The sequence below is a fragment of the Rhinolophus hipposideros genome (genome assembly GCF_964194185.1).
Source record: "Rhinolophus hipposideros genome assembly, chromosome: X".
NCBI lineage: Eukaryota > Metazoa > Chordata > Mammalia > Chiroptera > Rhinolophidae > Rhinolophus > Rhinolophus hipposideros.
The window spans coordinates 82,517,153-82,541,665 of NC_138046.1; the positions used below are offsets into that span (position 1 = coordinate 82,517,153).

The window sequence follows — 24,513 nt, forward strand, 5'->3', positions numbered from 1 at the left end:
TAAAGACAGTCTCTTCGATAAGTGGTGCTGGCAAACTGTATACATACATGCAAGAATAACTGATATTGAACCACTTACTTACACCACGTAGAAAAATAAACTAAAAATGAATTAAAGACTTAAACATAAGACCTGAAACCATAATATTCCTAGAAGGAAACATAAGCAGTAAACAGTGCATTTCTATTAGCAATATCTTTTTGGACATGTCTCCTAAAGCAAGGGCAAAATAAGAAAAAAAAATAAATGGGACTACATTAAAGTAAGAAGCTTTGAACAGCAAAGGAATAAAACCATCAACAAAACGAAAAGAGAACCTACTGAATGAGACGGTATTTGCAAACGACACATCCAATAGGGGGATAATATCCAAAATATATAAGCAATTCAGACAACATCAAAAAAAATAAAATAAAATAAAAAATGGGCAGAAGACCTGAATAGACATTTCTCCAAATAAGACATACAGATAGGAAAAGACCTATCAAAAGATGCTTGACATCATTAAACATCAAAGAAATGCAAATCAAAACCGCAATGGCATATCACCTCACATATGTCAGAATGGCTAAACAAAATAATTCAACAAATCGCCAGTGCTGAGAGTATGTGGAGAGAAGAGAACCCTTATACAACTGTTGGTGGGACTATAAATTGGTGTAGTCACAATGGAAAACAGTATAGAGATTCCTCAAAAAATATAGATCTGCCATAAGACCCAGCAATTACACTTCTGGGTATTTATCCAAAGAAGAAAAGAACATTAATTCAAAAAGACATATCCAGTTCTATGTTCATTGCAGCATTATTTACAATAGACAAGATATGGAAGCAACCTAGGTGCCCATTGATAGATGAATAAAGATCTCTCTCTCTCTCTCTCTCTCTCTCTCTCTCTCACACACACACACACACACACACACACACACAAATGGAATAATATTATATCAAGCAATAAAAAAGAATAAAATCTTGCCATTTGCAACAACATGGGATGGACCCGAGGGTATTATGGTAAGTTAAGTAAATCAGACAGAGCAAGACAAATACCTTGATTTCACTTACAGGTGGAATCTAAAAAAATTTAAATGAAACAGACACAGAACAATACATATACAGAACAAGCTGAGAGTTGCCAAGGAGGAGAGGGATGGGGAGATGTGTGAAATTCAAAAAAAGAAAAAAAAAAGTAGGCTGCCCAAAAACCTACTGAGGGAAATGCATTAAAAAGAAAAAAAGAAAAAAAAGGCCAGGATCAGATGGCTTCACTGGTGAAATCTACCAAACATTCAAAGATTTAGTATCTATCCTTTCCAAACTCATCTAAAAGTTGAAGAGGAACGACAGATTCCTAATTCATTCCACAAGTCCAACATTATCCCAATAGAAAACTAAACAAGACAACATAAAATCAGAAAATTACAGAAGGATAACTGATTCTGGGTGGTGAACACATTGTGATATATAGATGATGTATTACAGAATTGTAAACTTGAAACTTATGTAACTTTACCAACCATTGTCACCCGAATACACTTTAATTTAAAAAAAGACAATTACAGGTCCAGGTCATAGGAATGGAGGCAGCGGTGCACACTTTTTGAGTTCTCCTCTGAATCTTACAACAAACTAGATATCTATCTCCCATCAAAGGACTCTCTGCTCATCACGCAGAACAGCTAAGAGACTCGTGCGAGGATTACTTGAAGGTGGGCAAATTGGGTAAGCAGGGGAAAAGGGAAGGGAACGGAGTGGAAACGCATTACGCATCTGCAGTGGTGGAAACGCGGCCAGCATCCGCAGCTGCAGAGACGCAGGGGATCCCAGGACGGAACAGAGAACACAAAAGCCAGGAGGTGGGCTCTTTCCCTGTGACCCACAGCTGATCTCTCCTGCCAAGGGGGCAGCATAACCAGCATTTGAGGCAATAACCTCAGCTGAGACCTCCAGTTGGGCTCTAGGCCGGAAAAAGGACACAAACTCCATACCAAGACCCCTCCCCCAACTCTTCCAATCCTACACTCACCCTTCCAGAGACTTAAACAGGCCCCTGAACTGAGGAGTAGTGTCAGATTACAGAGGAGCCTTAGTGCTCAGGCTCTGGGAAGACTGGCGTGCAGCTCTGACTCAGGGAAGAGAATGGTAAGAGAGTGATTTTTGCTGATCTAGGAGAGAAGAGACTCCTCCACCCCCAGCCACCACCTTTTCTGGCCTGCGGGAAGAGTGTGACACGGCTGGGCTGGGAGAGAGAAGACCTCTCCATCCCCAGCCCCCACCCTCTCTGGCCTGCCTAGGGCAGGGAAATTACAACTACAAAGGCACTTTCAGGAATCAGCACTAGGCGGCAGATGCAGCTATGGGCTTTCAGCAGCTAAGAAATATCCCACCCACCACACACACACACACACACACACACACACACACAAAGAAGTGCCCTAAGACTCAGGAGAACAGGACACAGGGATGGTGGTGCTACTCTCAGTGTGCATATGTACAGGCAAGGGCAGAAACTGCACTGACTTTGTAGAAACTACCATCAAGACCCCTCAACCCCACGCATCTAAATCTGCAGTCCCAATGTCAATCTGGGCACCAGGTGACCGACTCTACCTGCACAATACACAGAGGACTCTTTTGTACAGCAGAGGACAACCTGGAAATTACTTGGTGGGCTTAAGCCAAGACTGGCACTGCTTTTGTTTTGTCTTTGTATCTTTGATATCTTTGCTTGTCTTGAATGGCGTTTGTCGGTTGTTTTAACGTGTTAATGGATTTGATTATTTCTTTGTTGTTGTCGTGCTCAGTAATTTGCTTTGTTGTCAAATTGCCCTACGAGGGACCAGCTTAAGAGGCACAAGATTCAACACACCCAGAGGCCAAATCCAGACCAAACTACAGTAATACCAGGTTTGAATACAAGTCACACACCCAGAGGGAACTCTCTACAGGCACAAGAGCCCATAGAGGCCAAACCACATTTAAGGGGTGAACCCTCACGCAGCAGAACACCCTGCGGTGGGGAGAGCCAAGTCTCACAACTAGTCAGCCTAGGAGTTAACCCCACTTTATCAAAAGCAAAAATCAATTAAACATCTTCTTTAACAGGACGATATGCACAACACAAGAATCACGTTTGGAGCACATGCAGAGGAGAATGAAGTAGTGCAAGTCAAATATAAAGGACACATAATACATAAGATAACTCAGCAAGAACTAAGAACTCTAGGGGATCTACCTAATATATCGAAGCAAACACAGAGAGTCAGCCAGAATGGGGAAACAAAGAAACATGTCCCAAATAAAAGAACAGATGAAACCTCCAGAAATGGAACCAAATGAAACAGAGGAAACTACCCTATCGTAGACAGAGTTCAGAACACTGGTAATAAGAATCTTTAAGGAGCTTAGAGATGACATAAAGGATAGGGAAATCATAATGAACAACCAGCAAGAACTAAAGGACACAATTACCGAAATTAAGAACTCACTTGAAGGAATTACAACAGGTTAGATGAAGCAGAGGATCCAATCAGCGACTTAGAAGACAAGTTAGCAGACATCACCCAAACAGAACAACAGAAAGAAAAAATAATAAAATACAATGAAGATGGTTTAAGAGACCTCTGGGATAACATCAAGTACAACAACATGTGCATCATACGAATACCAAAAAGTAAAGAGAGGAAGCAAGAGATTGAGAACATATTTGAAGTAATGATGTCCGAAAATTTCCCTAACCTGATGAAGGAAACCAACATAAAACCCCAGGAAGTCCAGAGAGTTCCAACCAGGATAAACCGAAACAGCTCCACACCAAGACACATTATAGTTAAAATAGTAAAGCTTAAAGACAAAGAGAGAATCTTAAAAGAAGCAAGAGAAAGACAGAGGGTTACATACAAGGGAACTCCCATAAGACTATCAAATGACTTTTTTACAGAAACGTTGAAGGCCAGGACGGAGTGGCAGGACATACTCAAAGTGATGGAAAACAAAGGCCTACAACCTGGATTCCTTTATCCACCAAGGCTATCATTTAAAGTTGATGGAGAGAGATAAAGAACTTCCCGGAAAAAAATAAGCTAAAGGAATTTATTACCACCAAGCTGGCATTCCAAGAAATACTAAAAGGACTTCTGTAAACAGAAGAAAAATGAAAACAAACTACAAATTTAAAAATGGCAATAACTATGTACCAATCAATCACAACTTTAAATGTAAACGGTTAAATGCTCCAATCAAGAGACATAGGGTGGCTGAGTAGATAAGAAACCAAGACCCTTGTATATGCTGTATACAAGAGATTCACCTCAGGTCAAAAGACACACACAGGCAGAAAGTGAAGGGTTGGAGTAAGGTACTTCCTGCAGATGGAAATGAGAAAAAAGCTGGAGTTGCAATACTTATATCTGACAAAATAGACTTTACAATAAAGAACATATTAAAAGCCAAAGATGGGTACTATGTAATAATAAAGGGATCGATCCGACAACAGGACATAACCCTAGTAAAAATCTATGCACCCAACATAGGAGCACCTAAATATATAAAGCAGATGTTGACTGATATAAATACAGAAATCAACAGCAACACTATCATAGTAGGGGACTTCACATCTATGACAACAAGGGACAGGTCTTCCAGAGAGAAAATCAATCTGGAAACAATGGCCTTAAATGACACATTGGACCACTTGGATTTAATAGATATTTTCAGAGCATTTAACCCCAAAGCTGCAGAATACACGTTCTTCTCAAGCACACAAGGAACATTTTCCAAGATAGACCATATGTTAGGCCACAAAACAAGTGTTGATAAATTTAAGAAAACTGAAATCATACCAATTGTCTTCTCTGATCACAGTGCTATGAAATTAGAAATGAACTACAGGAAAAAAACTGGAAGAAACACTAATTCATGGAGACTGAATACTTATTACTAAATAATGAATGGGTCAAGCAGGAGATCAAGAAAGAAATCGAAAGGTATCTCCAGACAAACGAAAATGAAAACACAACGACCCAAAATCTATGGGATGGCACGAAAGCAGTCCTAAGAGGGAAATTCATAGCATTGCAGGCCTACCTAAAGAAACAAGAATCATCACTCATCAACAGTTTATCTTCACACTTAAGTGATCAGGAAAAAGAACAGCAAAATAAGCCCAAAGGAAGTACAAGGAAGGATATGATAAAGATCGAGCAGAAATAAATGAAATAGAAACCAGAAAAACAATACAAAAGACCAATGAATCCAAGAGCTGGTTCTTAGAGAAGATAAATAAAATTGACAAACCTTTAGCCAGACTCATTAAAAAAACGACAGGACCCAAATTAATAAAATCAGAAATGAAAAAGAATTGACATCAGACACCACAGAAATACAAAAAAATTTAATAAACTGCTATGAGCAACTATATGCCAACAAATTTGACAATCTGGAAGAAATGGACAATTTTCTAGAGGCATACAACCTTCCAAGGCTAACTCAAGAAGAAACAGAAAACCTGAATAGACTGATTACCATCAGGGAAATTGAATCAGTAATCAACAATCTCCGAACAAACAAAAGCCCTGGACCAGATGGCGTTACAGGTGAATTTTACAAAACATTCAAAAAAGAATTATCACCTATTCAACTCAAGCTGTACCAAAAAACCCAGAAGAAGGGAAGGCTCCTAAACGCTTTATACGAAGCCACTGTCACCCTGATCCCAAAATCAGACAAAGACACCACTAAAAAAAGAAAACTACAAGCCGATATCTCTAATGAACATAGATGCAAAAATCCTCAACAAAATAGTAGCGAACAGAATTCAGCAATACATTAAAGAGATCAAACACCATGATTAAGTGTTATTCATCCCTGGTATGCAAGGGTGGTTCAACATCTGCAAATCAATTAATGTGATACAGCACATTAACAGAATGAAAAATAAAAATCACATAATCATATCAATAGATGCAGAAAAAGCATTTGATAAAATCCAGCAGCCATTTATGATAAAAACTGTTAAGAAAGTGGGAATAGAGGGATCATATCTCAACATAATAAACGCGATATATGATACAAACACAGGTAACATCATACTCAATGGGGAAAAGCTAAAACCATTCCCCTTAAGATCAGGAACAAGGCAAGTTTGCCCACTTTCTCCACTTCTATTCAACATAATTCTGGAAGTTGTACCACAGCAATCAGACAAGAAAAAGAAATAGAAGGCATCCAAATGGTAAGGAGAAAGTAAAACTGTCATTATATGCAGATGACATGATACTATATATAAAGAACCCTAAAAACTCCACCAAGAAACTATTAGAGGGGATAGATGAATTTAGTAAAGTAGCAGGATACAAAATTAACATTCAGAAATCAATTGCACTTGTATATACCAATAATAAATCATCAAAAGGAGGAATTAAAAAAACAATTCGATTTACAATTGCTCCAAAGACTATAAAATACCTGGGAATACATTTAACAAAAGACGTAAAAGATCTGTACTCAGAAAATAATAAGAAACTGAAAAAAGAAATGAAAGAAGATACAAATAGATGGAAACACATACCGTGTTCATGGATAGGAAGAATTAGTATAGTTAAAATGTCCATACTGCCTAACACAATATACATATTCAATGCAATTCCTATCAAAATACCAACGACGTTTTTCACAGGAATAGAACAGATAATCCTAAAATTTATATGGAACCATAAAAGACCCCAAATAGCCTCAACAATCTTGAGAAATAAGAACAAAGTACCTGACATCAAATTATACTACAATGATATAGTAATCAAAACAGCATGGCACTGGCATAAAAATAGATACATAGATCAACGGAACAGAGTAGAGAGCCTAGAAATAAATGCATGCCTATATGGCCATTTAATCTACAACAATGGAAGCAAGAATGCACAGTGGGGTAAAGACAGTCTATTCAATAAATGGTGCTGGAAAACCTGGACAGACACACGCAAAAAATGAAGCTGGACCACCTCCTCACAACATATAAAAAATAAATTCTAAATAGCTTAAAGACTTAAATGTAAGATCTGAAACCATAAAATAACTAGAAGAAAAGATAGGAAGAAACTTCACAGATATTACCCGGAGTAAGATTTTCACTGATATATCCCCTTGTACGAGGGAAGTAAGACAAAAAATAAACATGTGGAATTACATCAAACTAAAAAAGTTTTTCACAGCAAAGGAAACCATCAATAAAACAAAAATGGAAAAAATGGCAGCATGAGGTGAACCTCTGTAAAGCTCCCCTGGAATTTACAACTAATCAATCAACAATAACTGCACAAATGACTCCCTGCATATCAGACAGGCAAGACGAAGAGGCCCACTACTGAATTCACCTAAAGGTGGCAGAATTGCGTGAGAGGGGGAGGTGGGAAGGGATAAGTGCGGCGACGGAGACTCACAGAGGCAGGAGGCACAGAAACCTCAGTGCTCCTAGTTCGCTGCATCCCAGAACTGCCGCAGCTGTGGGAGAAAAAAGAACTCAGACTGCTAGGGCTCTGCTTATGGCCACAGGGCTGAGGGGCAGAACGTAACACAGCTGATCCCACCACTCACGGCAGACACCACGGAGAAAAGATTCAGTGAAGAAGACTGAAAAGAGTGGTTTATAATTTTTTTTAATTTATTTATTGGGGTGACAATTGTTAATGAAATTACATAATTTCAGGTGTACAATTCCATATTACATCATCAATAAATCCCACTGTGTGTTCACCACCCAGAGTCAGTTCTCCTTCCATCACCATATATTTGATCCCCCTTACCCTCATCTCCCTCCCCCCACCCCCCTTACCCTCTGGTAACCACTAAACTATTGTCTGTGTCTATGAGTTCTTGGAAAATGGTGGTTTAAGCCTTCATTGCTGTGCAGAGAACAGAAGCCTTAGGCACTGCGACTAGCCGCCCCCTCCGTACCCTCCCAGAGCTCGCCTCGACCCTACATGCCTGGTGCTAGAAGCAGACAGTAGCAGTGTCAGATAAAAAGAACAGACTATTGGCTGTTACAAGAACTGTGGACCGCAGACACAGCTTCGCAGCCCAACTAGTTCGGCAAAGGGGAGGGAGATGTGGAAGCGAGACCGGCTGTGGTGGTGGTCGCCGCCATTGCTCTGGGCCACCTCTCTCAACTTAGCCCGCCCCTGGCCCCACCTATCTGGGCAAATCCCTGTAGGAGTACACAGAACTGCTGAAACATACGGGCTCTGAATCTGGTGCAGAAAGAGCTTTGGAAATTCAAAAGCTCTCTGCATCCCCACAGAAACGTGGTGCCCTATCACCCAGGCAAACTGTTAACAGAGGAGAATACCATCTCCCAGGGAATCCCGCCTTTGTGTAAGAAGCTGGAATAATGCACAGAAAACATTGCACTACTGTGTGAGAGAAAAAAAAAGGCTGCAGTTGGACAGAAAACAAAACATTCTACCAACAAATACTGGAAAACAAAAGTAAGACCTCTTTCTATCAACCTGTTGCAGAAGCCAATCCTGTAGATGTCTAGGAAGAGAAACAATAAATGAGTAATTGCCATGAATAACCAAGGCAACAAGACAGCTAACAAAGAAAGTAAAAAGTCTCCAGAAAAAGAACTTAAAGATATGGAAATATGTGACTTAAATGACACAGAATTCAAGACTGCAGTTCTGTAAAAACTCAACGAGATGCAAGAAAACACAGAAAGGCAGTTTAATGAACTCTGAAACACAATCAAAGAACAACATGAGCCTTTTACGAAAGAGATTGAAACTTTAAAAAAGAACCAAATGGAATTACTGGAGATTAAGAACTCAATAGAAGAAATTAAGAAACAAATAACCAGCTTAGGTAGTAGAGTTGACCAGATAGAGGAAAGAATCTGTGACATCGAAGATAGAAACCTGCAATTACACAGATGGAAGAAGAAAGAGACTTGAGACTTAAAAGAAATGAAAGAATTCTACAAGAACTTTCTGACTCTATCAGAAAGAGCAATATAAGAATAATGGGCATACCAGGAGGAGAAGAAAGAGAAAACAGAACAGAGAATATATTCAAAAAAATTGTTGACGAGAACTTCCCAAACATCTGGACAGAACTGGATCCACGAATCCAAGAAGCAAATACAACACCTAATTACTTCAATCCCAACTGGCCTTCGCCAAGGCACATTGTATTGAAGCGGTCTAAAATCAATGACAAAGAAAGAATCCTCAAGGCAGCCAGGGAAAAGAGGACGGTAACCTACAAAGGAAAGCCCATTAGATTATCATCAGATTTTTCAGCAGAAACTCTACAAGCCAGGAGAAAGTGGAACCAAATATTCAAACTATTGAAAGAGAGAAATTAAGAGGCATGAATAATATATCCAGCAAAGATATCCTGTAGATATGAAGGAGGAATAAAGACCTTTCCAGACATACAGAAGCTGAGGGAATTTTCTAATACACGACCTGCACTACAAGAAATACGAAAGGAGGCTATTCGACCACCATCAACAGGGACAACTTGTGGGAACATAAAAAGGGGGAGAGTAAATGCCCGAACCGCAATACGGGAATGGAGAAAGTAAGCGTGCTGAAGACAATGGAATACTCTAAATATCAAACTTTCTTTGACATAAACTTAAGGGTAACCACTCAAAAAAAAAATCCAGAACTGAAATACATACTGCAATAAAACAAGAAACAGACAAAAACATCATAGAATACCACCATACAGAAATAATAGACAAGAATAAAAAGGCAAAGAAACAATGGAGACACAGCCTTACCAGAAAACTAAAGATAGAATGAGAGGAAATCCTCACGTATCAATAATCACACTAACTATAAATGGACTGAAGTCACCAATAAAAATGCACAGAGTAGCAGATTGGTCAAAAAACTAAACCCAACCATATGCTGTCTCCAAGAGACACATCTCAGCTATAAGGACAAGCATAGATTGAAAGTGAAAGGGTGGAAATTGACACTCCAAGCAAATGGTACCCAGAGAAAATCAGGTGTAGCCATAATGATATCAGATGAAACAGACTTCAGGGTGAAAAAGATAACAAGAGACAAAGATGGACATTTCATAAAGGTAAGGGGGACTATACAACAAGAAGACATAACAGTCATCAATATTTATGCCCCTATTGAGGGAGCACAAAAATACACCAAGAAACTACTAACAGAACTAAAGGGAGAAATTGACCAAAACACAATCATATGAGGGGACTCAATACATCATATGAGGGGACTCAATACATCACTGACAGCTATGGATAGATCATCCATACAGAAAACAACGAAATTGCAGACCTAAATGACACATTAGATGACATCGTTGCCACATTAGAAATAGACATCGTTCACATATATAGAGCACTTCATCCTAAAACATCAGACTGTACATTCTTTTCGAGTGTACATGGAACATTCTAAAGGATAGACCATATATTGGGACATAAAATCAGCCTCAGCAAATTTAAGAAGAGTGAAATCATAACAAGCATATTCTCTGATCACAAGGCTTTGAAATTGGATATCAACTGCAAAAAGAAAGCAGGGGAATACACAAATACATGGAGATTAAACAACATAGTTTTAAAGAACGACTGGGTCAAAGAAGAAATTAGAGGAGTGATCAAAAGATACATAGAAACAAATGACAATGAAATTACACCTTACCAAAACTTTTGCGATGGAGCGAAAACAGTTTTAACAGGGAAATATATCATTACAGTCCTATCTCAAGAAACAAGAAAAATCCCAAATAAACAACCTCATGTTACACCTTAAAGAACTAGAAAAAGAACAAGTGAAACCCAAGGTCAGCAGAACAAAAGAACTAACAAATATCAAACCAGAACTAAATGAAATAGAGAACAAAAAGGCAATACAAAAAATTAATGTGACGAAGAGCTAGTTCCTTGAAAAGATTAACAAAATTGACAAATCCCTGGCTAGACTCACTAAGATTAGAAGAAAGAAGACACTAATTAACAAAATCAGAAATGAAAAGGGGTAAGTTATCACGGACAACACAGAAATACAAAGGATCATCCAAGAATACTATGAAGGACTATATGCCACCAAATTCAATAACCTAGAAGAAATGGACAACTTCTTAGAAACGTATAGCCTTCCAAGGCTGAAACATGAAGAACTGGAAAATCTAAACAGACCCATTACCAGTAACGAAGTAGAATCAATCTTCCAAAACATTCCCAAAAGCAAAAGTCCGAAACCAGATAGCTTCACTAGTGAATTCTACCAAGCCTTCAAAGAGGATCTAATACCCATCCTGCTAAAACTTTCCTAAAAAATTGAAGAGACAGTACTCCCTAACTCATTTTATGAGGCCAACATTACCCTGATACCAAAACCTGGTAAGGACAACACAAAAAAAGAAAACTACAGACCAATATCTCTGATAAATACAGATGCAAAAATCCTAAACAAAATTCTAGCAAATTGAATACAACAATGCATTAAAAAGATTATCCACCATGACCAGTTGGGGTTCATCCCTGGGGCACAAGGATGGTTCAACATCCGCAAATCCATCAATGTAAATGATACATCACACAAATAAAATACAGGACAAACATCATATGATTAAATTAATTAATGCAAAAAAGCATTTGACAAGTTACAACATCCATTTATGATTAAAACACTTAATAAATAGGTATGGAAGGAAAATACCTTAACATAATAAAGGCCATATATGACAAGCCCTCAGCTGATCTCAATTCATGGTGAAAAACTGAATCCCTTTGCTCTACATTCAGGAACACGACAAGGTTGTCCCCTATCACCTCTGCTTTTCAACATAGTGTTGAAAGTCCTTGCCAGAGCAATCAGGCAAGAGAAAGAAATAAAAGGCATCCAAATTGGGAATGAAGAAGTTAATTATCACTCTTTTCAGATGACATGATGCTATATATAGAAAACCCTAAAGACTCCACCAAAAAGCTGTTAGAAACAGTCGATGAATACAGTAAAATTGCTGGCTACAAAATCAACGTACAAAAGTCCATTGCATTCCTATATACTAACAATGAAATCTAAGAAAAAGAAACACAAAAAAGAATTCCCTTTGCAATTATAGCAAAAAGAATAAAATACCCAGGAATAAACTTAAACAAGGATGTGAAGGACCTATATGCTGAAAACTATAAGACATTTTTGAAAGAAACTGACGAAGACACAAAGAAATGGAAAGACATTCCATGCTCATGGATTAGAAGAATCAACATAGTTAAAATGGCCATATTACCCAAAGCAATATACAGATTTAATGGAATCCCCATCAAAATCCCAATGGCATTTTTTAAAGAAATAGAACAAAAAATCATCAGATTTGTTTGGAATCACCAAAGACCCCAAATAGCCAATGCAATCTTAAGATTAAAGAACAATACTGGAAATATTACACTCCCTGACTTTAGCTTGTAATACAGGCTACAATAATCAAAACAGCATGGTATTGGCAGAAAAACAGACACATAGACCAATGGAATAAAATTGAGAACCCAGAAATGACACCACATAAATATGGACAGATAATTTTTGACAAAGAAGCTAAAAACATACAATGGTGGAAAGACAGCCTCTTCAATAAATGGTGCCTGGAGAACTTGATAGCCACGTAAAAAGAATAAAACTGGACTGTTATCTGTCACCATGTACCAAAATTAATTCAAAATGGACCAAAGACTTAAGCATAAAACCTGACATAATAAACTTCATAGAAGAAAACATAGGTACTAAAATTATGGACCTTGGTTTCAAAGAGCATTTTATGAATTTGACTCCAAAGGCAATGGAAGTAAAAGCTAAAATAAACAAATGGAACTATATCAAACTTAAAAGCTTCTGCACAGTAAAAGAAACCATCAACAAAATAAAGAGGCAACCGACTGAATGGGAGAAGATTTTTGCAAACAGTTCTTCCGATAAGGGTCTAATATTCAAAATATACAAGGAACTCATGAAACTGAACAACAAAAATCAATAAACACAATTGAAAAATGGGCAGAGGACCTGAAGAGACATTTCTCCAAAGAGGAAATACAAATGGCACATAGACATATGAAAAAATGCTCAACATCACTAATCATCACAGAAATGCAAATAAAAACCACAATGAGATATCACCTCACCCCAGTCAGAATTGCTATCATCACAAGAGAAATAATAACATGTGTTGGAGAGGCTGTGGAGAAAAAGGAACCCTCATACACTGTTGGTGCGAATGCAGACTGGTGCAGCTGTTATGGAAGGCAGTGTGGAGTTTCCTCAAAAAATTACGAATAGAATTACCATATGACCCAGCAATCCCTCTCTTGGTTGTCTACCCAAAAAAATCTGAAAACATTTATCCATAGACACGTGTACTCCAATGTTCATTGTAGTTTTGTTTACGGTGGCCAAGACATGGAAACAACCAAAATGTCCTTCGACTGATGGATGGATAAAGAAGTTTTGGTATATATACACAATGGAATACTATTCGGCAGTAAGAAAAGATGACATAGGAACATTTGTGACAACAAGGATGGATCTTGAGAGTATAATGCTAAGTGAAATAAGTCAGACAGTAAAAGCAGAGAACCATATGATTTCACTGATATGTGGTATATAAACCAAAAACAACAAAAGAACAAGACAAACAAATGAGAAACCAAAACTCTGAGACACAGACAATAGTTTAGTGGTTACAGCAGGGTAAGGGGTTGTGGGGGGAGGGAGATGAGGTTGAGGGGTATCAAATATATGGTGATGGAAGGAGAACTGATTCTGGGTGTTGAACACAAAATTGGATTTATACAGAATGTAATACAGAATTTTACACCTGAAATCTATGTAATTTTACTAACAAATGTCACCCCAATAATTTTTTTTTTTAAAAAAAGGGATCCTACTGAATGGGAAAAGATACTTGCCAATGATATATCTGATAAAGGGTTAATATCACAAATTTATAAAAAACTCACTGAACTCAACTGCAGAAAAACAAACAACCCAATTAAATAATGGGCAGAGGAGATGAAGAGACATTTTTCTAAGAAGGACATACAGATGGCAAACAGACCTATGAAGAAATGCTCAACCTCAATAACCATCAGAGAAATGCAAATAAAAACCACAATGAGATACCACCTCACCCTATTCAAAATAGCTATCATCAATAAATCAACAAACAACAAGTGCTGGCGAGCATGTGGAGAAAAGGGAACACTTGTGCACTGTTGGTAGTATTGCAGACTGGTGCAGGTACTATGGAAAACAGTATGGAGGTATCTCAAAAATCTCTAAATGGAACTACCTTATGATCCAGCAATTCCACTCCTAGGTATCTATCCAGAGAAATCCAAAACTCCAATTCAAAGATTCTTATGCACTCCCATGTTTATTGCAGCACTATACACAATAGCCAAGACATGGAAACAACTGAAATGCCCATCGGTAGATGACTGGATTAAGAAACTGTGGTACATTTATACAATGGAGTATTACGCCGCCATAACGAAGAAAGAAATCTTACCATTTGCAACAACATGGATGGACCTAGAGAACATTATGGTAAGTGAAATAAGTCAGATAGAGAAAGACAAATACCATATGATTTCACATATGTATGGAATCTAAAGAAAAGAATAAGTGAATGAACTAATCAGAAAGTTTTGGAGACAAAGAGGAAAAACTGAGGGTTGCTAGATGGGTGGGGGATGGGGATGAGGGGGAAGGTGAGGGGATTAGAAAACAGTCGGTAACCACAAGGTGGCCATGGGGTTTTGACAATTTGGGGAATGTAATCAATAATGTTGTAAAGATTTTGTAAGGTATCCGATGGACATGTGTCCCATTTGGGAGACCCCCTCAGGGATGATGTAGATGCCTAATCACTGCACTGTACACCTGAAGCTAAACAATAATGAATGCCAACTATAGTTTTACATATATATATGTATAAATATATGTATATATTTAAAAGAAGCAGAGTACAGCATTAGAAATAGAGACAGTGGAAATGTAATGGCTCTGTGCGATGTCAGAGGGATAGTGGATGGGGGTAGGGGGTTCAAACAGTGTGAGGGATATAAATGATAAACGTCTAAGTATTACTTTGTCTTGTGCACCTGAAACTAACAAAGAAGAAAAGAAAATGCAGGCCAGAAGGGATTGGCACATAATGGTCGAAATCATGAAAAGCAAGGACCTACAACCAAGATTACTCTACCCAGCAAAACTGTCATTTAGAATAAAAAAAGAGATAATGAGCTTCCCAGACAAGAAAAAGCTAAAGGAGTTCATCATCACCAAACCAGTATTATAGCAAATGTTAAAGGAACTTCTTTAAAAAAAAAAAAAACATAAAAAATACAAATAATATGGCAATAACTACATATTAACAATTACTTTAAATGTAACTGGTTTAAATGCTCCAATAAAATGATAGGGTGGCTGAATGATTAAGAATACAATACCCTTACATATGGTGCATAGAAGAGAGTCAGTTCAGATTCAAAGAAACACACATACTGAAAGTAAAGGGATAGAAAAAGATATATTATGAAAAGGGAAACAAACAAACTAAAAAAGCCAAAGTAGCAATAATTATCCCAGAGAAAATAGACTTTAAAGAAAGGCTATATATAGCAAGAGACAAAGAAGGGACACAGCAATCCCACTGCTGGGTTATTCATCTGGAGAAAACCCAAAACCCTAATTTGAAAATATATATCCATCCATTCCATATATCTTTGCAGCATTATTTACAATAGCCAAGATATGGAAGCAACCTAAGTGTCCATCAATAGATGAATGGATAAAAAAAGAAGTAAACATATACAATGGAACATTACTCAACCATAAAAAAGAATGAAATCCTGCCATCTGCAATAACACGTATGGACCTAGAGGGTATTATGCTAATGAAATAAGTCAGACAGAGAAAGACAAACACCATATGATTTCATTTATATGTGGAATCTGAAAAACAAAATAAACAAAACAGAAACAAACTGAGAACATGGGAGGATGGCTAAAAGGAGGGAAGGGACTGAGAGGTACAAATTGGTAGTTACATAATGGTCATGGGGATGTGGGGTATAATGTGGAGAATATAGTTAATGGTGTAATGATAATGTGTGGTGTCAGATAGGTACTGGATTTGTTAAGGTGATCACTTTGTGAGTGATATAGATGTCTGGCTACTATGTTGTATACCTGAAACTAATATAGTGTTGTATGTCAACCATAGTTTAGTGGTCACCAGAGGGTAAGGGGGGGTGGGGGGTTGGAAATGAGAGTAAGGGGGATCAAATATATGGTGATGGAAGCAGAACTGATTCTGGGTGGTGAACACACAATGGGATTTATAGATGATGTAATACAGAATTGTACACCTGAAATCTATATAATTTTACTAACAAATGTCACCCCAATAAATTAAAAAAAGAATAATTAATATTGTTAAAATGTCCCTATTACCTAAAGCAATCTACAGATTCAAAGTAATCCCTATGAAAATCCCAATGGAATTTTTCACAGAAATAAAACAAAATATATTTATATTTTAACAGAACTACAAAAAACAAAAACCCGAATAGCCAAATCAATACTGAGAAAAAAAACAAAGTCTGAGGTATCACATTCCCTGATTTCAAACCACATTACAAAGATAGAGCAATCAGAACAGCATGGTATAGCAGCAAGACAGACACACAGAACAATGCATCAAAATCCAGCGCTCAAAAATAAACTTACACATATGTGGACAACTAATTTTTGACAAAGTAGCACAGAACATACAATAGACAACAGGAAGTCTCTTCAATAAATGGTATTGGGAACTGGACAGCCACAGGCAAAAGAATGACACTGGACTGTTTTTTGTCACCATACACAAAAATTAACTCAAAAGGGATTCAAGTCTTGAACACAAGACCTGAAGCCATAAAATACATAGATGAAAACACAGGCAGTAAGCCCCTTGATGTTGGTGTTCCTGTGGATTCAACTCCAAAGGCATGGGGGAAAAAGCAAAAATAAAGTAATAGGACTATATCAAACAAAAAATCTCCTGTCCAGAAAAGGAAACCATCAACGAAAAGAAAAGGCAACCTACCAAACAGAAAAAGGTATTTGCAAATTAATCATCCAATAAAGGGTTTATATCTAAAATATGTAAAGAACTCATAAATTTCAACAACAAAAAAACAGAACTCTATTAGAAAATGGGCAGATGATCTGTATAGAGATTTTTCTAAAGAAGACATAAACACGTATAGATGGCCAATGGGCTCATGAAAAGATGTTCAACATCACCATTAAGGAAATGCATATCCAAACCTCAATGAGATTATCACCTCACCTGTTAGAATGGATATCATCTAAAAGACAAGAAACAACAAGTGTTGGAGAGGATGCAGAAAAAACAAATCGTCATATACTGTTGGTGGGATTGTACACTAGTACAACCACTATAAACTAGAAAAACTGTAGGGATAATCCTCAAAAAATTAACACAATAACTGTCATATGATCGAGCTATCTCACTTCTGGGTATTTATCCAAAGAATATGGAAACACTAATACAAAAATATATATGTATCCCTATGGTCACTGCAGCATTTTTACAATAGACAAGATATAGAAACGGTATGTGTCTATTGACATATGAGTAGATAAAATACCTAGAAATAAACTTAACAAAGGATATGGAGGACCTACGTACTGAAAATTACAAAGCAATATTAAAAGAAATTCAAGAAAACAGCATGGTATTAGCGGAAACTGAAGAAAACACAAAGAAATGAAAAGATATTCTGTGTTCATGGATTGGAAGAATCAATACAGTTAAAATGGCCATGTTGCCCAAAGTAATATAGATTTAATGCAATCCCCATCAAAATCCCATTGGCATTTTTTAAATAAATAGAACAAAAAATCATCAGACTTGTACAGAATCCCAAAAGACCCCAGATAACCACAGCAATCCTGAAAAAAAAAAAGAGCAAAGCCAGAGGTATTACACTATCTGACTTCAAATTATACTACAAAGCTACAATCACCAAAACAGCCTGGGATGGGCAGAAAAACAGACACATACACCAATCGAACAGAATTGGGAGCCCAGAAATAAAGCCATATATATATATATATGGGCAAATAATTTTCAACAAAGGAGCCAAAAACATACAATGGAGAAAAGAAAGCCTCTTCAATAATTCCTGCTGGGAAAATTGGAAAGCCACATGCAAAAGAATGAAACTAGACTGGTTTTTGTCACCATACACAAAAATTAACTCAAAATGGATCGAAGGCCTAACTATAAAACCTAAAACAATAAAATACAAAGAAGAAAACATAGGTACTAAACTTAACGATGTTGGTCTTAGAGAGGAGTTTATGAATTTGACCTCAAAGGCAAGAGAAGTAAAAGCAAAATTAAATGAATGGGACTATATCAAAGTAAAACACTTCTGCAGCAAAATAACCCATTCCAGACTTAATTGTCGGACCTCCTATATGAAAAAATGCTCAACTTCACTAGCTATTAGGGAAAGGCAAATCAAAACCACAATGAGATATCACCTCACACCTCTTACAATGGCTATTATTAATAACATTAAGTAATAACACGTGTTGGAGAGGCTGTGGAGAAAAAGAAACCCTCATATACTCCTGGTGGGAATGTAAATTGGTACAGCCACTATGGAAAACAGTATGGAGGTTCCTCAGAAAATTAAGAATAGAATTACCATATGACCCAGTAGTACTTCCCCTGGGTATCTACCCAAAAAATCTGAAAACATTTATCCGTAAAGATATATGTACCCTGATGTTCACTGCAGTATTATTTACAGTGGCCAAGACATGGAAACTACCAGTGTCCTTTGATAGATGACTGGACAAAGCAGATGTGGTATATATACACAATGGAAGACTACTCTGCCATAAGAAAAGATGAAATACTGTCACTTGGGACATGGATAGATCTTGAGATTATTATGCTAAGCGAAATAAGTCAAACAGGAAAAGGACCATATGACTTCACTTATATGTAAGATATAAAAGTGAAAGCAACAAAGGTACAAGAGAAAGAATCAAAACCTCATAGATATAGGCAACAATTTAGTAGTTACCAGAGAGTAACGGAGGAGGGAAGATGGTAGAAGAGGGTAAGGGGTGATGGACGGAGAACTCTCTGGGTGGTGAGTCTACAATATGTTACATAAATGATGCATTATAGAAACGTTCACTTGAAACCTATGTAATTTTACTAACCATTGTCACCCCAATAAATTTAATAAAAAATTATTAAAATAGCAAAAAATATTCAATGGTGAGGGTCTGATGAAACCAAAAGCAAGATATATATTAGAAAACTGATTACTGTAACTTGTCACACTGTCATATTAATGGGGGGGGAACCCATATAATCATAGTAGTAAATACAGACAAAGTATCTGGAGAAGAAACTCCATACTCATTCATAATAATAACTCTCCGCAAACTAAGAATGAAAGGAACTTTCTTCACCTGAAAAGAAAATCTACTAAAAATGGTCAAACATTTGTAGAATTCCCTTGTAAATTCAGTAGCAAGACAAGGAAATTCTCTATCACTGCTACTATTTCTCCTTGTACTGAAGATCCCAGCCAGCATAGTAAAACAAGCTGAAAAAATGCTAAAAAATATTGGAAAAGAAGAAACTGCCATTATTCCCAATATAATTAACAGAGAATCCATAAATTATCAAAACAAGTACAATTCAGAAAAGCTGAAGCATTTAAAATCAGTATGTGAAAATATCAATCATGTTCTTATTTATCATCCATAATCTGAAAACTGTGGTTTAAAAAACAGACTTCACAGTAACAGAAACTATAAAGTAATTAGGAGGGAATCGAACAAAACAGCTTAGAGATTACATTATTACTATATGGTATACATGGTTTCATATACTGTAGAAATGGTTTCAATTTTATCATTTGTAGATAGCTTTTTGGTTTTTGTTTGGCTAGTTATTTTTAATGTCATAATCAATTAATTTAGTGTCACAGTCAACTCTTATTTTTCTTCTCCCATTAATAAGTTTTTGGTAATATTACCTTAAAAATCACAACTTCCCAGCGCAGGACAACAGAAAAAGCAGGGTAGAATTGTCAATAATCTTCATTGTCTTCACTGGATAAACTATTTTACAAATGCACGAAGGAAAAGGAGTCATACTGGAATCCTTCAAAGACTGAAAAATAGTAAAATAAAGTAAAACCATTTTTGCTGTTACTGTTTATCTCTTTCCCCTGGCCTCCTCAGTTCCTTATGCTCCACCATGCCCCCATTTCAATTATATGTTATTCTTATAAAACAGTCATATAGATAGGTTGAAAGGGACTATTGCATAGCAATAACAAATATTAATAATAAACAATAACAGCCAGAGACTACAGAAGCCAATTAGAACAGTATCTGGCACGTAAAAAGTGTTCAGTAAATATTTACTATTATTAAAATTTTCATTGATTTGAATCACTGGAGGACATTATGCAGCTCTTGCACTTCTTGCCCTATACAACCTCCTTTGTTTTCTATCTGAGCATTACTATCCCTCCTGCCCACCACCACTACACTCTTGGACAGAGGTAAAGTTGGGGAAAGTGAGGCTGTAAGGAATGACCTGGTGATGCTTTCAAGTAAAATAGAGCTCATTCGTTTTCTTGCACTACCACCCAGCCCTAAATCCAGAACTCCGTTAGCTGTCACTGTTACCCTATCATTCAATGACTTCATTATTCAAATATATGTTTCACTCCTACTATGTACCAGGCACTACGCCTTGGTCATCCATCCCTTCCAGCTTCCAGCACAATGGCGAGTCCATTGCAATGGATCCATAGAGGTTTACTGCATGAATGAAGAAAGGATGCCCTGTGTCCTTTGGATTACAAGGATCTGTGAGGCTTAGATCAGATTTGGTTTTATTTTTTAATTATATAAGGTCATATAAATACAAGATTGTTTCTGATGGTAAAAACTGGACTACTAAAATATATCACTTGCTTGAAAATCTTCAATGCTTGCCACTGCTTATGGATTAAACTGCATAGTCCTTAGTATAACATTCAAGGTGCTGCAACACTCTATCTCACTTCCAAGTCCTTCTCATAGATTCAGTTATAGCCAAGCTTTTCCCAGAACAAGCCTGTCTTGGATCTTTTGTTCTGGAAGCACTAGGCCTGAAAAACATTCTCTTCCCCTCCACATGGCTGATGTCACTAACCCTTTAAGGGTCACCCAAATTTCCCCCTTCCTCTGATAGCTCATGATTACTACTACCAGGCAGAATGACTTGGTCCATCCTAGGTTGCTTCCTGAATACCTCAAACAAGCAAACATTATGTCATGTGAGTTTGATTTACCATATTGTAACTTTTTTTTTTTTACTTATTAAATTCTCCCACCATGTACAGAAAAACAATCATACACTTCTGCAGCTCACCTTGTAATACCTTCTGTTAGGACACTGCTAGGCATAGGAATTAGGCATTCAATACACTGTTATTGATCTTGAACAAAGCATTTTTTGCAGTATATTTTACTTTTTGTTTTTGTTTTATTTTAGCTTGTGCAACATGTACAAGGCAAATGTAGAAGATTTTCTCCCACACTGAAGGATTTCCAACTAGTTTGCAGAAAATAAGCATTAGAGAAAAGGATAGGGACAGAGCACCTGACAGAACAGAGAGAAGGAGCATATTCAGTGGGTGAGCCACCTGAAAATTCTCGGTGGACTCCATGGTCTGTGAATTAGCTTTGGCCATGTCTGAATTTTCACTGTGAAGAAAAGGCTTATTTGCCTGTGGCCTTGTTGCAACCATGTGGATGAAGGTTGGCAACCTGAGGTCAGTAAGCTAACAACAGCCCCCTCTCAAAGAAGTCTGAGGTGCAGAGCGTGCTTCTGCCCCATCAGTGTCCAAGGCTGGATGGGAGAGAATCAGTTCCTTTCCTGGGGAAAGCCTCGCTAACAAGGCAGAAGGTCCCAGTGCTGGGGAGCTTCTGGCTTACGAGACAAGAATTATCACAGAGCAGCATGTGCTAAACAATTCCAAGGGAAATGAGTCCATAAATATCGAGGGGACACAGTGAAGGAGATATAGAACAGGCTGGGGTTATTTGGAAGAAGAGTTGCTAAAAGAGAAAATATTTTTCTATCCAAGTCATACACACAACAAGGCATTTTTTAAATTGAAAAATTCCATATCGACACAAAAGTAACGAGAACAGTATAATGAATTGCCACATATACATCACCTAGTTATAATAATTATCAACTCATGAATCTTGTTTGTAGCCCCCACCTCAAATCCACGAAATTACTTTCATGCATATCAAAGACTTAAGTCTATTTCTTAAAAACTAACACCCACAATTATCACAACTAATATATTAAAAATACTTACTTAATGTCATTAAATATGCATAATTTTATCCAAGCATATTTTGTGAAAGAGTTATTTAACGCATGTATATTTTCTTCCATTTTAAAATCGTGGCGAGAACAGGGAAAACGGAAGGCGATCTGGGAAATGCATAATTAAGTTTCAGGGAGCGAGGATGTCCCAGATGAGAAAGAATCTAACCTGGTTTAGGGTGGGAGAAGTATATTTTACTACTTCTCCGGAGGAGAAGGGTGCGACGTTAGGCCGGGTGTTGCAGGAGGAGGTGCCGAGGGGAGCGAAGTACTACCTCCGTTCGGGGTTCCTTCCGGATAATCCCACCGCGGAGCTAGGAGACAGCGCTTTTTTGGAGGCTTGGTTTCCCGCGTGTTTTCAGGTGGGAGCGTGGATCTCCCGGAGGTACAAGGTTGGTCCTCCATAAGGATTATAGGACCTGGCGTCAGCTCTCTCTGGTGGACCCCGGCGAGGCCAAGAGACCTGAGATGGCGGCGGGTCCCCTCCAAGCACAGAGCTTCCTCCGGGTTTCTCTCACTGCATTTCCGGTATCCTGATACGTATATCCCCTCTCTGCCTCCGCCCCAGCTCCCTACCCCACCCCATTTTAACGTTTCTACGAGAATTGGTCTTTAAAAAAATGGTGCCTGTATATATAATATAATGCTTTTCCATCATCCCTCCCCCTAGTGTAATTAAATCTATGAACAGACTTATAAAACCTATGCAATTTTATGATTAGAAGAAATTCACATCTATACCTAAGTAGTAAACTCCGCAGATTGTGGAACCGCGCGGAGTGTGAGAGGCGGGGCGGGGGAAACAAAGAAATGATTGAAGCGCTAAGATCGAGTTGCAGATGTACAACACAAAGCCACGAAACTACCTACGATCATTTGACAAACAGTATACAAAGGTATTAGTCGAGGAAAGTGCAGAATAGCACACTAGCACTGACCTTGAAAGTTGAATGTGGAAAATAAATTCACCGTATGTCAGAATCTAAGATCACTTTTTTCTTCGTATTTTAACAAATTAGAAATCTCTAAAAGCTTGCCTTTTTTAATGCTTAAACATCTAGGGAAATGTCTGACAATTGATAGTATGTCATACTCTAATTAGCGATGTTTTTTTTTTTTCCTAGAGTTATAAAAAATGATTTATCTTACCATCACGTGTATTTATTCTATGATATACGGTAATTAACCAGAAGGGGGTGCAATGTGGCTTAGAAGAAAAGGCTACTGGAACTACTTAGGCCCTCACCATTCACATCCATCACCCGTTGGCTATGGACAAACTAGACCACACTTTTCCAGCACTGTCCTCATTTTATTTTATTTTTTTTAAATAATGGAGATAGTTCAATCTTTAATATCAAAATAGATCTGACTTATAAAAGCTATTTGCAAACGTGTGATATTTAAGTAGTTGATTAAACACTTTGAGCTTTTGTTGCCAGGAGATAATTTCTTCCTTGCCATAATCAGGGGTAATGCAATTAAAACACTTATTAACCAGGATTGCCTCTCATCTCCATCATCTCTACCTTCCTTCAAGTACCAGAGCAGCCCTTTATGCAAACTAGACACTCGGAAAATGTTTGGAATATAAATGACCCTGTGGTTTTCTATCAGAACTACTAATAAAGACAAGAAATGTAGCAGTAGGGTAATGAAAATACGTGATGGGAAATCAAGAGAACTAAGGCTCTAGAGCTAGAATAGTTGTGACTAGATATAAGTATGTGTAAGTCAATAACATAGATGTGGTAGTTGACGTCATGGGAATTGATGATATCCCCCAAGAGAAAATGTAGAGAAAAGAGAAGTGGGGTAAAGACAGAACAGTGAGTAATTAGAGACAGAGGAAGAGAAGCCTGCTACAATGGCTAAGAAAGATTGCCAAAGTCAAAGGAGAGATCTCTCTTGGCACTGTTGACATTTGAAGACAGATCATTCTTTGCAGTGGTGTGGGGGTTGGGAGAAGGCTATCCTGTGCATTGCAAAATGTTTACCAGTATCCCAACCCATGCCAGTAGCACCCCC

The 24,513-nt window shown here is 37.5% G+C and overlaps 1 protein-coding gene across 2 annotated transcripts in view; it reads right to left on the minus strand.

The window, feature by feature from the left end:
* NBDY (negative regulator of P-body association) overlaps positions 1 to 22,995 on the minus strand; it is a 59,196-nt gene extending 36,201 nt beyond the window's left edge. Inside the window, exons 1-2 of one of the 2 annotated variants that reach the window (XM_081042918.1) lie at positions 22,655 to 22,995; positions 20,123 to 20,259 (exon numbers count right to left, since the gene is read on the minus strand). In XM_081042918.1, the coding sequence (XP_080899044.1) occupies positions 22,684 to 22,890 (207 nt within the window). In that variant the 5' untranslated portion in view covers positions 22,891 to 22,995 and the 3' untranslated portion in view covers positions 20,123 to 20,259; positions 22,655 to 22,683. Of the gene's footprint in view, positions 1 to 20,122; positions 20,260 to 22,474 lie in introns of both variants that reach the window. The other variant, XM_081042919.1, reaches the window with a different exon arrangement.
* Between the last annotated feature and the right edge of the window lie 1,518 nt (positions 22,996 to 24,513).